The sequence below is a fragment of the Numida meleagris genome, chromosome 1, assembly GCF_002078875.1.
Source record: "Numida meleagris isolate 19003 breed g44 Domestic line chromosome 1, NumMel1.0, whole genome shotgun sequence".
Classification (NCBI taxonomy): domain Eukaryota; kingdom Metazoa; phylum Chordata; class Aves; order Galliformes; family Numididae; genus Numida; species Numida meleagris.
The window spans coordinates 69,813,541-69,830,559 of NC_034409.1; the positions used below are offsets into that span (position 1 = coordinate 69,813,541).

The 17,019-nt window shown below is 40.7% G+C and overlaps 1 protein-coding gene across 8 annotated transcripts in view; it reads left to right on the forward strand.

Moving 5' to 3' along the window:
* The window catches only part of MPPED1 (metallophosphoesterase domain containing 1), a 65,119-nt gene extending 48,968 nt beyond the window's left edge, over nucleotides 1-16,151 (forward strand). For 6 of the 8 annotated variants that reach the window (XM_021392621.1, XM_021392625.1, XM_021392632.1 and 3 more), the window contains 3 exons: nucleotides 4,990-5,105; nucleotides 9,232-9,345; nucleotides 13,421-16,151. In XM_021392621.1, the coding sequence (XP_021248296.1) occupies nucleotides 4,990-5,105; nucleotides 9,232-9,345; nucleotides 13,421-13,539 (349 nt within the window). In that variant the 3' untranslated portion in view covers nucleotides 13,540-16,151. Of the gene's footprint in view, nucleotides 1-4,989; nucleotides 5,106-9,231; nucleotides 9,346-9,903; nucleotides 10,179-10,546; nucleotides 10,740-13,420 lie in introns of all 8 variants that reach the window. The other 2 variants (XR_002437267.1, XR_002437272.1) reach the window with 2 other exon arrangements.

Sequence of the window (17,019 nt, forward strand, 5' to 3'; positions counted from 1 at the left end):
CTATCTGCTTGTTTTCCCACAGGTGGAACAACTGTTGTGGAGAGAAGACTGGAACAAGTTGCATGTGTTTGTGAACCATTGAAATTTATTTTGTAAGCGAAGGAAATCTAGTTAGAGAGTTTGCCTTTCAGCTGCAAAAAAGCTGTCTGTAGGAAGCTTTACAAAAATGAGGATCTATAATAACTGTGTTCTAGTTATGTTTTTTTTGCTATTCAGGTGTACACAAGACGTTGCCCACTGCTCCCTTTGATATGCTAATAGCTATTGAGTCTGTTACCACCCATAGCTCTCTGTGGATTTTGGACTCTGTAAGGGAGTTTTCCCTTGAAGTCAAAAAGAGTAATTGTGTGCCTACTGGTGGCAGGATTTGTCTTAAGCAACCGGACAGCCTGGCTGGAGTTGCTGCTGTAAATCTTGCCGCGCTGAAGTTCTTTTGGTGGCTTGCACTCTGCGGACACTAAGGGTGATGCTGTGCTTTGAGTATTTTTTTTTAACTGCCCACTGGCTGCTTTCCATGGTCATTTGTAGCTGATGACCAAGTGCCATGTAGAGAAAGGAAAGAATCTGTTCTTTAAGTAAAAACATTTAAGTAGAATCAAGATAATGGAGATTTACCGCCTCATTGCTTGAAAAAGAAAAATGCATGTACATAAACAGTTTTCACCAGTCAAGTATCCTTTTTTGTATCCCCTTCTATGTCTAATGAGCAGATTGCGATGGATACCAGTGGTTTGAAAATTGAAAACCTTCAATGTTCACATAAATTACAGGTCAAGTCTTTGTAGTGCATCAGTGCCCTTTACAGTAAATCACATGTAAAACTAAGTTATGCCCCATTTAAATGACAAAAGAATTCTTGGACTGCACGGTAGCTCCTTCCAGTAGTAGCTGAATAAAAGAAGGAAAACTAATAAATAATTAAGATGGTAATATGTTTGACCACTTTTTTTCTTATATGACTTTTTTCAGTTATTATTGTAACAGAATTGCTCCTTTCAAAGACAGCTAAAGCGCTAATGATAGCTAAGAAGGTCATTCATAGGAGGTTAAATTGGTTTAATTAGTATTTATGAGAAGGTTACTATAAGAGTGCAGGAAGATGTTAAGGGGTTAACCTATAAGAGATTACATTGTAGTCAGTGTTCTGTTAAAGTTTGAATTAATTTTTCCCATGGGTTTTTCACATTCTAATTTTCAACTAAATGAGACATCTGTTTCAGAAAAGGAAAATTTGCTATGGTTGTCATAGCAACTATCATTCTGTAAGAAAATTATTCCAATGGTTACTTTAGAACAGAAAGATAGAAATTCAGTACATAAAGCAACATCCGACTGCTAGCACAAATTCTGATAATTCAGCCTTTTTTGTATGGTGGATTATTTGACCTGTAAAACTTGTTCATATGTTTTTAACATAAGGTTAATTGTGCTGTAAACAAATTCACTTCCAATATATTTCGCCCCTAGAGTCTTATGTGTACACAATTATTATTTTATTATAATAATAATGCTGTTGAATTTCAGTAGGAAATGGAGAGACTGCAACTGTTCTGTTTAAGAAGACCTAAATCAAAGTACATTTCTACACATGAGCACTTCACTTCAGAGGTGAATTACATTCATGATGTATGTCTTTAATTGCCAAATATGTTTTTCTTTTCACTGGGTGTTGTTTTTGAGAATAGGAGGTTTTCTCTTCAATAACATAAGGTATAGCATTTTCATTATAAAATGTGAACTATTATTGAAAAATAATTATAAAAACAGTATGCTTTTCATCAGCAAGTGCTAATAAGGGGATCCAGATATTCTGTGCTTGATACTAAGACTTCGACTTTGCTTTCAGGTTCCACCATAAATGGAAATTTTAGACCAAGTTGTCTTTGCGTGACATCCAGGTCACAGACTTGTTAGTGGGTATTAGAGAAGATTTTTTGTTCCTACTCTGAAACTTTGATGGGTGTTCTGCAGTAAATTGTCAGAAGAGGGGACCTGGGGATTTATAAAATCCTCGCGTGCGTATAAAGATGGTTTGGCTTTGGGGGTGGGGGCACTGAAGGGCATGATTTTTCTTCCTTCTCTTAAATAAAGCACGCTACTATCCTCCGCTTGAATCCTTCCTGGGACTGCAGATTTTTGCCCAAAACACTCCGGCCATTTCTTTCGATCTTGGGATTGTCACAAAAGACAGGGTAATGGCAAATCAGGCGAGTTCGAACATTTTCCCTTCACAAAAGAACAGCTCCAGCATGCATAACTTACAGCCCTGCAGCTCGGGTGGGCGCGCTGCCGGCACAAAGGGAGGCAGGGATGGGGAAAGTGCTGCAGATCTTAATAAGCAGATCATGCCTATTCATAAGGGGAAATGGGCTCTTAACAAGCCGCCACGTTCGGGCTGGGCCTAAGAGGGACAGACTGAGGCCCTCGCGTCTGCATGGTGCCGTTCGTAGTCGTTTGGATTTCAGCGGGATTGAATTGTGTTGACACGACCTGTGACAGTCACGATTATTTCTCTTTATAAATGCTTCATTGTGTGCTTAAAATAATCATTCTGGAGGTTGTTGACCTTCTCTTCTTTGGCAAATATTGATCTTTCTCCTTGGGTTCTTTACTGGGGAGCAGTCAGTTCCTCTGTGCCCAGCAGGCTGCAGGCTGTGGGATGCATCCTGACCCTGCATCCCTTGGGGACATGGGGCCTGTGCTGTCCTGGGCCACAGGTGGGAGCAGGGGGCTGCAGTCACTGCATCTCAGCAGTGCTTGAACGCTGAAGCAGGATCGACTGTGCTGACTGACGCTGTGTTTGCCTCTTGGTTGCCCTTGCGAGTATTTTCTGTCAATGAGATTTTGCTCCTGGAAAACTTGCTCTGGCCCTTAATACAGTTTGCCAAATAGTTGAGTATGTTCATCTTAGTGAAGGAAGCTGCTTGTCAGGAAAGTCTTGAAGTGTGATCCCATGGCAGGGATAGGGAGTTTGGAAAAAAACTATCGTCTTTGTATTTTTATAAAGCCTTCCACTTCTGGAACATCTGAGCACCTTGCAAACTCTGGTTTCTTTATTTTGACAGCACTTCTGTGAGACAAAAGCACTCCCATTCTGTCAGTGGTGAGCAGAACATAAAGATCAGACTTCCCAGGCCTGGATTTGATTTGTGTGACAGTGTTGCACACCGAAGTTGCAGGCAGCTTACTGCAAAATAAGGCAGAGAATAGACTGCAAGTGATCTCCCCAGCAGTGGGATGGGAAAAGTCATATTCCGTGGGCCATTTTGTGTTCCTGCTAGGAGGAAACCCTTCTGGAAGCTGAACAGCTTTCCAGAAATGTGGGGTTTGAATTGCGTGGGTACCTGCAGAAGGCAGCTGCCCTGGTCGGAGCCGCCTGGCTTAGAACAACCTTTCTGCTCCGTTGCTGCTGCTCTTAGCATCTCTTCAAACAGCTTTTCCTCCCTCATTACAACTTCTGGAGGCTGAGATATGCTCCTGGTCCCAGTGGCAGATTTACCAAGTTTCGCCTTTCTTTTTTTTTCTCTTTTTTTTTAATCCCTGGGACACCTGACTATCCAGGATGCTGGGTGATGAGGAGTTGGAAGCTGAGCTCTCTCCTAGCCGTGGGCACCCACAGCCTCTCTAGAAAAGCTAAGGCTCTTTTTGTCTGTAGAAGGAAGAATGGAAAAGCCCCCTTCTGCTTTTCCTTTCACCAGAATTTTCTTTTCTTCCTGTACATCCCTTTATATTTTAGCAAGCTCTAGACTTTAAGCTGTTTTCAATAGACGTGTGCTTTACAGCTTTCCAAAAGGAAAAGAGGAAAATATATCATCATGAAGATTGCAGACGTGCTAATTTTTGAAATGTTAGTCAAGCATCAGTAATGGAACAGGATGAATAATAGCTTCATGGGCATTTTCTTTTGTCTTTGCCATACATGATGTAAAGTATAGTTCAGAGAATTTGTTTAAAAGATTTCTTTCTGTCTTTTGATGCAGCGAGGGAGTGTAAAGCTTTCTTCAACAAAGTAACATCTCAAAGGGAGCTCTGGTTTATGTGTATGTATTTATAAACACTAAGGCTGCAATTATCATAAACCTTATTAAATCACAGCAGTCTGTTTGTTGTTCTCCAAATATGGATATGGCCAGAACATGTCAGTCAAAAAATTATTTAAAAATTCCATCCTAAAACTAACCCTTCAATTTTATGGCCTAGAATTAGAATATAGTCAGCAAGACATAATTTACCACTGTGATATAATTGCCGTGAAATACTGTTTTTTAATCAGTGGGACAGCAAGGTACAGGTAAATGGCATTCTGACTGGCATTGTTACAGTCCCACTGGTCTTTGATGAGCCGCTCTATGTTTACATTTTAAGAAGAGCAAATGCCCATATGATAAGAAATTCTGAAAGGATAGCATCTTAAAAGCCACTCAGCATACCAGTGAGCAGAAGAAAATTGTATATAAGAAAAGAAGCAGTGTTGTTCTGATGGGATGCTTCTGACTGGAGAAATGAAACAGCACAGGTGATGTCTCCAGCTTCTGAGTAGGATTTCTGGTTGTGCCAGGTTCTTTCCCTGCCCAAATGATGGTGGGCTACAGCTCAAACATGATGGGAGCGAATGCGGAACATCTAGCCACACCTACCTGTCTGAGGCAGGTGTGCTTCTAGATACCATGGGAGCCTGGCATGCTAATCCACGGGGGGGGGTCTTGGTACCCAGCTCTTGTAAGAGTTACTGTATACCTGGTTTGAATAATGCTGTGAACATTGTACTGTGTGCTGCCGCTGAAATTGTTAAGGGCTGCATGGATTTTCCACGCAAGTTATATAACACTGGTTATACAGAAAGGGAGTTTCACTGTACACACACAAAAAAGAAGATGAATACTATTCTTGTCTCCAGATTCCATGCTAGTAGAAAGTTAATCTCCGTATTTTAATTAGGTAACCATACATGGAAGTAGCACTGAAGACATTCTCCTCCTCTCTTGGCAGGCAACCTTGGTTTTATGGCTGGGGCTTTAATCTTCCACGAGGCCAAGCACTATTAGAGAAGTGGAACCTTATTCCAGATGGGATAGATATTCTTATAACACATGGACCACCTCTCGGTAAGAAAATATTAGAGCTGTTAGCTGTGAATTTCAAATGATTATACAGTAACTGATGCCTGTCCTTCGACAAAGAGTGGAAACCTGACTTATGAAAGTCAAAACTGACATCCTTACCGATGTCAGCAGCACCAGGACTTCAGCTCAGGTTTATGTTTTGTGATTACTGACAACCAATGGTAGAGAATAACATAATGGCTACAAAAATAAAATCTTAATAAATAAGGTCTTAATGAGCTTTATAAATAAGTGAGGTCCAGTTTTCCTGTGCATCTGCCCACTGTGCCACTGGTGAAATCAGTCAACTTGAAGCATGGAGCAGTCTTAGAGAGCAGTGCAGGATTATTTTGTAGCACTGTCATTCTCCCTCACTTGCACCAGCATTCCCCCCACCAACCATGGATTTCTATGCTGACTTGATTTATCTCCTGTCTCACAAACCCAAATGCTGCAGTAGCTGGCCTGTCCTTGGATAGGGTGAATTGCCTATTGATACAATACAGTAACGCTAACAGACCTGCATGAAACAGTTTTGCATTTGTGTTTTAAAAGTAATAATACTGAAGATACAAAGCATGATGGGAGAAGTTTTTTACCTTCTCAGATAATAATGAAATGATCTATGTTATGGAAGTGAAATTATCACAGAAACTTGTCCTGATACAGTAAAGGCTTTGTTTTTTAACACATTTGTCAACAAATCTAACAGATAGCAAGCTATGTCTAATGCTAATATGTATTTCACTCTCACTAATTTAATAACTGGACTTGGAAGTGAAGCATGTACTGAAATGTTTTGCTGCCTCTTACTGCAGAGGAGTGCTTTGTGTAAGATGAAGGCAGTTGGTTCCTTTAAACCTTTAGATTCCCTTCAGTCCTCAATTTCCTGAAGCTAAAATCCTCTTGTCTTCCACCCTTTCTCCTCCTTTTTCAAAATCTGGAGGAGAAAGTTTCCAAAGGGTTTGTGTTTTGTTGTTTCCTATAGAAGGACACGTTTGCATTCCACTGCTCACTAATCCTGGTGAAAGGGCTGCTTTGCAAGCTCCGTTTCTCACAGAGCAGGCCTGTGTGCTGCTGCTCCACCAAAGTGGAGTCTGATGCTATGTCACAGACTGCTCGTAACCTGGACCTGTGCCATAAAAGCGGATGGCAGAGACAAGTTGTTTAGGCCTTGATATATCTTCTCCAAATGATTAGTAATGGAGATAATCACTACGTAGATCCAAGGCCTGCATTGTAACACTGGATCTTTGACATTGTCTTGTTCTTAAGTCATATGCTTTTAAAATTTCTTCAGGAATGTCAGCCCTTTAAAAGCTGTTTGTAAAGAGCCTCCAGCTCTTCCAAATATCCTTGTATCCCTGTTTGAAATCCATTGTCTGAAGGTAGAGAGCAAGTTTCACACCACTCAGTTTCAAGTGCTGTGCTAATTTAATCACTTGTTTTTATTATTATTGTTAATAAGCTTGAGTTATCCTCCAAGGATTTTCCTTTTTTAAAGTTCACATATCTTCTTATTTTTCGTATTGATACATTCATAGCACAGAACACTTTGCCTGAGGGCATCAGCTGTTGGCATCCCTAACACTCATGGCAACAAATACATGATGCTTCAAAAGAAATTAGCGCTATGCCCAACTTACAGAACCTCCTTAATATGTAGCTCTGTCCACAGACAGAATGGGAGTTGGGATCTTCCTTGACCCTCCAAGCTAATTATTTTAACCAGAAAGCTGATTACTATTGTTCTGATCTCACATAGCAAGATCAGAGCTGTTCCTAATGATCACATAAAGCAATCAGTGCTCTTGCAAATTCAATTTTTTTTTTTCCCAGCATGGTTGCCTAAATTCTGTCTGTTATTCATTTTCTCTGATGCTTTCTTATTCCCTCACTTCCAAAAAGCATGCATCCTCCTAAACTAATTAATACTACATTATTAGATAGATTTAAATTTGCCCACATGATTTAGAGGCAGAAGCACCATTAAGAGTTTATGGACTTCTTTGTTTCTAAATCACTTAGACATGCAACAAACAGACCTTTTTTTCAGAGCTTACAAAATATGGTATTTTACAAGTGCTAATGCTGATTTCTAAATCAGCATATTTTAGTTAGTTTTATGTGTAGTGTAACTTTGAAAGTCCTTTCCCTGACTCCCAAAGATCTTCATTTATGATTCTTTTCTCTTCAAAAGTTCGCTTCTTTTTTTTTTGTTTTTAATTTAATTTCACCCTTAAGTCTTCATTTCTAGCTGTCTGCTTGATTGTCTGTGACAAAGATTTATACTTTCCTGACAGCTGCAGAAACCTGTTTAAAGTAACCAAACATTAAAAAAACCCTAAGATGATCTCTAATTGTTAGCTAGGTGTAATCAATTATTCTTAGTTTGTGTAGTCAGGTGTACATAATAAGCTGCTAACATATGGGAAAGCTTCAGAAGGGTGATAATGCATGTAAACAAAAACATGTTCAACATAAATAATGCTTAATTTAATGGAGAAGTTAATTTTATGGATTTTTGTTTGTGAAGTTTTTGAAGTGGAAATACTTTTCCCTTTATGTTCACCGCAGACGTTCTGACAATTAACTGTTTCAAATCATTGAAGTAACAAAGCCCAAAGTTATAACGTGTTTCCTCTGAAAAAAACATGAACTGAATTCCAGAGGAACTGCTGGTTTCACTGTGACATCTTAAATACTTGTTATTTCCTACAGTGAATTTTGAAGAGCGTTGGGTGCACTGACCTGCTCTGTCTGTAATTCATCTGGCTTTCTCTTTGTACATCCTGTCATCGGGAGCCAAGCAGCATCTTCAGAGATATCTGAATAGATTAGGAGCCTATGTCCACTGCCATGACTTATGTGACACCTAGTTCACGACTGATAGCAGGGCAAATTTTTATCATTTTGATAAAACCCGCTGAGCTCAGTTTTCAGGCGCTGGCATCTAAAGAGGTATTTTTCGATGTGTGAACCTACTCTGAAGCTCCAGTACAGCTGGAAGCTTTTCCAAGAGCTTGAATACCACACTTCTGGCCTTTTAAGCCAGCTGGTTAGATACTACTTAGCCATGCTTGATTGCTCCTCAAAAGTAAACATATGAAAACCAGGTCCTGACTCTGCACCTCTCTGGCTGACAACAGTTTTCTCAAAAGCACAATATATTCCTGCTGTTGCAGCAATCTGAGTCAGAGATGCAGAGCTATGACAGGAACGCAATAAGAGTACCAGAACAAATAAAGAAAAACAGAACAATTGTATCTTCTACGTTTCCAAGTTTGAGCCTGATGAAAAATGGCTGAACAATAGAAAGGAAGCAAGAGGGATTCTTCCAAAGCCTCTAACACAATAACATCCTTCTTATACTGCTGTGAAGGATGCAACACACTTCAGCTGGCAGTAAGCAGCAAGTTTATGGGCATAGAAGCAAGTTGGTGTATATTTTTGTCTCATTTTGTTTCATAAAAAGTGCATTTTTATACAGATCTGTGGGAGTAAGTACAGCACTTACAAACATGTCTACTGCACAAAGGCTAAATTTCTCTTGCTATCTGAAGCTCTTCAACTGATTCTTCTTGAGGATGCTCTTAGATATGCTCTGGGTTCCTCACCTCAGTTCCACTAATATAAGAGTCAGTGTGAAAACAATATATTTTTATCGTTAGTCACGCAAATTCATTACATTGGTTAAAGTGTTCACTTTCAATAACTGCATCCCAGGGCAGGATTTAAATATCTAAGTGTTGATTTAGGTGCTTAGCTTTAGAGACTCGCTTTGGATATGCAGCTCTTTAATCATCAGTCTCCTAAAGGAAGAAGAATGGATAAAGCACTGAGTTTTCCTGCTAACGACAGTGCAAAAATGCTTTAATTGCAGTGATTTTTTCCCTTGAAAAATTATTGGAAAGAGTTATCATAATCCTGTTTCTTCAGATGAGCTTTTATGTTTCCTTCTTTCCTCTTCTACTTACCAAGGCAAAGACCATTATTTTCCACGTCAGTTCTTCTGACTGCTTATGAGAGATGATGAGACGCTAGATCTCAGAAATGTTTTTGAATACTACAGCAGTACGGCTTTGCAAATAACCTGTCTTCTTTTAAAGCTTTCCTTTCTTTTCCAAAGGTTTTCTAGACTGGGTACCTAAGAAAATGCAACGGGTAGGATGTGTAGAGCTGCTTAACACAGTCCAGAGACGAATACAGCCAAGGCTTCATGTGTTTGGACATATCCATGAAGGTCAGAAAACATTTCTTTCTGTATGTACTTAAAACCCACAAACACAGAAGTTGTCTGTTTTAACCAGTATTTTTAAACTTGAATGTCTGAACTAGCACTTTTGGAATTCAGATACTTATTTAGCTGCATATATTCAGATGAAATTGGCTAATGCTCACATTTCAATATTTGTACATCAGCTTCTCTTCTAGTTTCTATATGTATAAAATAGGGTGATGCCTTCTTCACAGTGAGGATTACTGTGAATTTTAAAACAACACGAGTCCAGTAGTTGCAGGAAGGGACTAAATATTAAGATTGATAGATTGTATTTTCCTCTGCTGAAACTCTGTGACTTAAGGTAATTCATGCAAGTTCTTTGTGTCTCTGTTTCTGTGTTTTTAAAATGGGTAAGAGTTCTTTAGGTGGGGGTACTTCTGAAGCTTACTCTATAAGATTGGACAGTAAACGTTGTCTCTCCCCATCAGTGCCTATATGAATTTAAAATGAAGAGCAATATCACCACTGACTTGTGTAGATGTACAGGATGCTTATTCATGTATTTATGTGCTTTGGCAGGGGAAATGTTTTGTAGCTGGACAAAAGACGGCAGCTCTCTTGACTGTTTGATTTTTAACTGGAAAAAATAAGTTCTCTTCACAAAGTCAGTAAATGGTGACAGATGTGTGCTGCTGAATTCAGGAACAGCGGGAGTTCATCTCCAGGCAAAGAGTATGGTAGATGCCCTCTGCTGCAGAGGAGTCTGTCCAGTACACGTACGGTGGCAGTAAGTCTTGAAGCGTGCTCCCACCAAAAGAAACCACTGGGCTGTGCAGAAATGTGCCCGTCGGCATGTAAGCATGTATTATTAGCTACTTAGCTCTTGGCAGTGTTAACTGATTGGCAGGAAAAGGTGCTCCACAACTGCCAGTTTTCTGCTTTTGGGATTGCGCCGGACTTCAATGTAGGATATCTGTGGGTTTCAGCAGTGTAGGAATAAACAAATGGAAAAACTGGAGTAGCTGCCACTCAGATACTTCTGCTTTTGTGAAGAATCGGTGCCTTTCCCAAAATGTCCCACTCGGACTTTCTGCTTGGAGTCTTGACCCTGCTAGGTTAAGAGTGGTTAGAGGTGTGCTGCTGTAAAATTGACAGAGAAGACATTGAGATCATTATTTTAGAGGGCAGGAATGAAGTTCTTTCTTTCTTTTCTCGTTTGCAGTGACCTGTTAATGCACAGTTAATGTCCAAATTGCTGTTAAAAATAAAGAGGAAACAAGCAGTGCATAGGCAGTATTTTTGCCTAACATGTTGCTGTTACAGCAGGCTTTGAGAATCTGTACAAGAGAGCTGGTGAATACAATTCAAACTCATTGGCTTTTCAGAAATGGTAGGCCAAGTGAGTTGAAGGGGAGGTAAGCAAACAGTTAGTGAGCCATGAAGCTTCAGGCAGGTAAACAAAATCACATCTGTTAAGACCAAGCCCAACTTTGGCTCCCAAGTGAAATGAGTGGCACCTTCACAGAATGGTAAATCGTGTGAATTAATAAGTTGGCACAGGAGGTATCAGAACACAGAAACAAGGTACTCTTCTCGTTAACTACCATAATTTAGAGAAAACAAATGGAGAGCTGCATAGCCTGTTTTGCGGTGGGATGGCAACTCTCTGCAGAGGAGAATTCCCACTGCAGACAGGCTGTGCAAACGAAGCTGCTCTTTGTAGAGAGAATGCGTGATTTGAACAGATGAGTTCCTCCCCTGACTGAGCATAGCTACATCTGCAGCAGTCATTTACTGAACATCCGGGAGGAAGAGATGCTTAGAAGAAATGTTTCTTCCCTATTCCCTCTCTGCACAGCTGTCTCTGCCAAAAAACACCTCTGCACATGGCCTTGTTGCTGATTGACGTGGTGGTGGTGAGAAGCCTGGCAGGGGCTCCACCTGAAATACTGCTTTGCCAATTACAGCCAGTGCTTGGTGGAGGTCAAGCCCAAGGAAACTCTGCTGGCAGCAAGGGAAGAGTGAAAACTGTAGTGTGATGAATTTTCTAGCAAAAAGAATGTATTAGCAAGCTTATTTTGTTGTCTTCAAGTGTGTAGCTGAGGAGACAGAAAGTCCCAGCAGCAATGCAGACTGTCCTTGGTGCAGCTTGTGTTTTACACAGGACAATTGTTCTGTGGCAAACAGCACATGATGTAAAGAAATGTCTGTGACAGGAACCTGACAGAGTTTTCTTCCCTCTCTGCTCCCTAATTATAGCGTGGTTTTTCCATGGGGAGTCCAAGAGGCCCTGCAATTTTCAGGGTATTTTAAGGAACAAAAAAGAAAGCTATTTGGCTACCGGATCTTTGTAAATTCTACAATTAGCAATGCTTCTGTAAGACATGAAATTGCTTTCAGAAAAACTAGGATCCTAGCTACCTGGGAGATGAATAGTGTTAACTCAATGCATGTAGGTCTCTCCGAAAGTAATGCCTCCTATTTATTTCCATGGAAACTAAAACCGGTACTAAGAGTACAATAATATTATGTGATAGAGCACATTCTCAGCTACAAAACACTATTTTCTCACATAGTCACCACCATTAGCTATGCATTTTCACCAGTGATGAACAAGAGCCTGCATGCCATGCTCATAAAAATCTTCATGGCCATCTGGAACGTGGTTTGTCTTTCACATCACAGTTGCCACTGCTGAAATGCACCACCCACTGCCTGACTGTGCTCACATCCACTGTTTGGTCTCCATAAATGTCCAGGAAGTGTTGATGAATGTCAGTGGGTGCCATTTTTTCCACTTGGAGGAATTCAGTGACACACCTTTGCTTCCTAGGCACTTCCATATCAGACGCCATCTTGTCAGACTGCCCCTCTGCTGCCATCTGTCACACGGCAACAAAATGTAATGGAATATTGGTGGGAAGGTTCAGCCTCTACTGCCATACCACCAACATCTACCTCTGACGTTGTGTGCCAGCATCATAAAATAGGAGCAGCACTTGTAGCAATGAATACGTTTCTCTATTAACTTTATTAATAGTAAGATTGAGTGTTAGTACAAAAAGCCTTCCACTGGGTGATTTCCCCAAAATCACGTTTCAGATTGTGAATGCATTTCATGATATTGATCATAATGCTTGCATTTAGTTCAATGAAAGTTTCCAACATTAAGCTTTTAGTTTTAGTGTTATCAAGCTCATGCTTTTTCCTAGACATTCATGAAAAGATTTTTGACAGTGGAAAGTGTGTTTAATTTTTAGTCAAAGGGCTTTTTCTTCAGCTTTTCAAACAGCATTTCACTGTATTTCTACAAGCTTAGGAACTGGAAGTTCGATTTCCTGCAGATTTAGCTCTGGGAATGTTTTGGGTGTCTTGTCAGACATGAGATGTAGTTAAAACTACATCTAAATCCCCACTGATGTGACTTTCTGGAGGTGTTTTCTCCTGTGGAAATGTTACAGTGTCTGGGGTGGGAATTCACCTCATCTGTCAGAGAACGTACTAATAAAGTCATTTTTCTCTTCCTGGGCTGACATTTTACAATCTTTCCATCAGATTTGATTGAAATTAGTCATCAAGATCAAACACAGGAGAAGAGCTTCCCACAGAGACCAATCACAACCATGTGTACATGCACACACCCTCCCCTTGGTCACACCATCCTTTTTCTTCATCAGTTGCTTAAAAGATGTACAACATAGCACAGAGAAAAAAGGTAGAAGAAGAAAAATCGCCCAAATTTTGGTGCATGGATGACTGCAAATCTAGATGAAGTATGTCTTTTTTTTTTAGTGCTGAAATTGTCTAAGTTCTGCCTTCCCATCCCTTCTAAAACTGGGTAAGTTTGAAGAAAAAAGCTTTTCAAAGTGAAATACCAGTGTTTGTAAGGAGGTCTGGGGAGCAGGCTGCCAGAGACAATAGCCTCTGTCTAGTGAGGGTCAGTTTTCGTTTTCTTATGCAATATGGCAAAATGTTCTACTGTAGAACAAAGATGATATTCATCCAAAAGACTTGCACATTTTGCATTAAGGTAAATAATAACAATGATAATAAAGAGTGAATAATAAGAGTAATTAGAGCTCTTCTTTCTTCGCAGGTTATGGTGTCATGGCTGATGGAACTACTACCTATGTGAATGCATCTGTGTGCACTGTGAACTACCAGCCTCTAAATCCACCTATAGTTATTGACTTACCTACTCCAAGGAATACATGATTATAATAAAGGATTTCATGTTGTGCCCAACGCATTAGCAACTTCATATTGCTGACTGAGAATGCCAATAGGGAACTGTTCAACAAAGAAAAGTGCTTCTTCTCGTTTTCCTGCTAGATCTTCACAGATAAATCTGAGTGACAAAAAATGGAGGATGAACAGAGACATTTTGGTGCCAGAAACAGATTAAAGACGTATCACCATTAAAATGTTTGTGAACACAAAAAAGTGAATGCATTCCACATATATATACATACACATATCTCTCTCTCGCTCAAGTAGGGACTTTTGTATATACTGTACATTATATGGGACTAACTAAAAGAGGAATGTCTTTCAGGGGAGTGTTTCTTCAAGAAAGTTGCAGTTTAAACATATGAGTTTAGACTAGGATTTCCTCGTTTCAGATGTTTCCCGGTGAGCTCTTGATAAAAGTGATGTTAAAGAGATTTTCCCTTAATTAACACAGTAAACACAAAAGATTCTACATGAATGACCAGCCATGGGAGGAAAGCTATTATTTCAAGCCTTCCAGGTCTTGAGTCTTAGCATCTATTCCAAACCAATGCAGTAGAGGTCCAAATTCACTGCTCTGAAATGAAGTTTGCTCCCATCTGACATTAAGGGAAATGATGCATATTGCCAGCATGCTGTAAACAGCTCAAAATCCAAGAAGGGAGAAGGGAGACTGTGTTAAGTGCAGTATAAACTCAGGAATTTGTAACCTGGCCTCACCTGTGGGGAAAAAAAAGAAAAAGGAAAAAAAAAAGGTGATATTTCCCTTAAAAAATGAAGGAGTATAACTGTGTTTTCGTATGGTAAGGCAATGCGTGATTCTATGTAAAAAGCAAAAACAGAAAACAAAAACAACCACCCAACAAGCCAGTGTTCAGTATTGAAATTTTAAATAAAACCCACTGGGACTATTTGTTTAAAACCTGTTGCTGGAATATGCAGCCAATAGTGAGATTTCTGGTTTGAATTTGGCCCATGTCAGCTGTGACGGAATGTCATTGTGATCATTTTGTCCTTCGGGAGACTTCATGGACCTCAAGGGGGGGTCATCCAGAGGTGGGGTTTGGGCATTTGTTTTTGGATAGCTATGTAGTAGCGTAAGTGCAATGAGTGATGAGTATATGTCAGCGGGTACGGAGCAGAGGTTGCCTCACAAAACCTGTCATGGCCATGTACCCATTCATGGACAATGCTGGGGGAGGCCCAAGACAAAACCATAAACTCAGCTGAAATCTGTTTCTTGTGCTGTGTGTAGATGCACCCAGGCAAAGCACGGGGTGTCGCAGGAGCTGCTAGGGATGGCTGGCACTGATCCTACCTGTGCAGCTTTCCTGCAGCTTAGCAGAGGTGTTGAGTCTGCTGAGTTTTCCGTGCAGTCTTAGGCAGAAGCTGGCGAACGGTCTACAAACTTGCAAAAATACTTGCTTCAAATGTGTCCTGCTTTGAACTAGCATCTCCATGCTCAGAGCAGCTTTTCTGCCAGGATGGAGATCACTTAACTGCTGTAACCTGAATGATGGCTGTGTTTGGGGCTGACTGCATTTACATATTAATCTTGTTCACACAAACTAGGCAAGTCATCGCACTATCAATACTGGATTGTTTTCAGCTCTGTGCATAGCTCCTGTGGGCACACACAGTGGATGGTAGTGTGGGTAACTTTTTGCCTGATGTATGGATATAAATGTGAGCTTGGTGTAGTGACTGCATTTAGATTAGATACATATGCGATTTAAAGTTCGGGCTCTGCCAGCCCAGGCTAGCAGCCACAACTCTAAGGGAGGCAGGCAGAAATACTGCGTTCTGGGGGCTTCCCACGTGTTCATCCAATGGATGCTGGAAGCTGTGAAGTTCAAAGCCAGGAACTGATGTGCTGTGGGCCCACTGACACCAAGAAACATGGCAAGCCGCAGAGCTGTCATTTCCTGAAGCAGCTGGGTGACTTGGGATCTAAGCTGATTTGCTGCTTTTTCCCGAAACAAGCAAACAAACAAAAGACAAACACAAAAATGAGCAGCGGTTTCCTGGAGCGAACAGTTTACAGCACAAGAACAGTCCGCCATTGAATGCAGCTGGGTCTACTTTTCGTGAAATCCATTGGTGTAGAAATTGCAGGATCAGCTCCTAAATCAGCAAAGACTAAAATTCGTAGCTTAATGTGAACCCCCACCATCGCTGGGAAGATGAACAATAGCATGCAGTTAAAGTGTCTTATCTAGTCACAACTCGAGCATTTTGAAACAAACGTGGCAGGAAATTGGCTGTATGTTAAAGAAGTCTGAAATGTTTACATTCACTCATGGCACTTAAGATACTAAAATGTTGAAAGTGGAGGGAAGAGGTCCTTTTATTGGCCTCAACGAAATTTCTATGTTGACCATAAACTATTCTCTTAAAAATAATTTTTTCCTAAGGTATCCTCAAAATACTGTGTATTTTTATGTGAAAAAGATATGAAAGCAGCTGTTACTTCAAAATATCATTTAAACTACTTGAGGTATGAAATCTTAAAGGTTATTTAATCATTTTGGCATAACTTGATTGTTGTTGTAATTTTTGGTCAAGCATGTTAGACAAATAAAGTCTTAAAAGAAACAACAAAACACAAGGCCTCTTTATATCCTCCTGGTACACTCAGCCCCAGGTAATGGAGCATCTGCTCTACAGCTGTGGGAGCCAGCCTGAGGGTATTGAATTGGAGTATTGAAGCTGCCATCCTGAATGGCTGGGGGCAGCTGGCACGGAGGATGGGGTGTCCCATGGGTCACGCAGCCGACACAGTGATGGTCACTATGATATGACCAGCAGGGGATGGCCCTTATCCTGCTCCGTTCTGGGAAGTCTTGGTCTTCCCTGTCACCTGCTAAAGCTGGATGCTGTCCTTGGGGAATGGGCAGTGAACTGGAGGATGGACAACTTGAGTGCTGGGTTGAGTCTGTACAGACACAAACCATACAGGTTTGTGAGACTAAGCAGATTAAGCAAGGGGACATTTTTATTTTAGCTTTGTGAACACCATCAAAAGCCTGGGTTTCTTGCACCAGCTCCAATCTACCCCAGGTGAACAAGGCCATGAAAGGGAAGGTTCTGCAGTTCTGCAATTGTCAGCTCTGTTTAAATTCGGGGATGAGCTGTCAAGTTGCTTACCACCCCCATCCCCAGGGCTGACCTTCACTGCTATTTATCCAGGTAGGATCACTCCCAAAGGTGTGCTGGTGTGTATCCATAATAATGTGCGTTCCCATCATTAGGCAGAATTGTTACCAAGATAAATTTCAGTTCATTTCAATGAGGATTAGGGGAGATATCGCTGCATGTTAGTGAAAAAAGGCGAGATTATTTTTACCTCTCTCAGGCACATATGGCTGGGGATGTGAAATGTTCCTTGGGTACTAGTAGTGAGCAAATAGGGATGCAGCACCTACCAGAGCAGCTGCCTTTCCCCTGCCCACCACAGTGCACCCC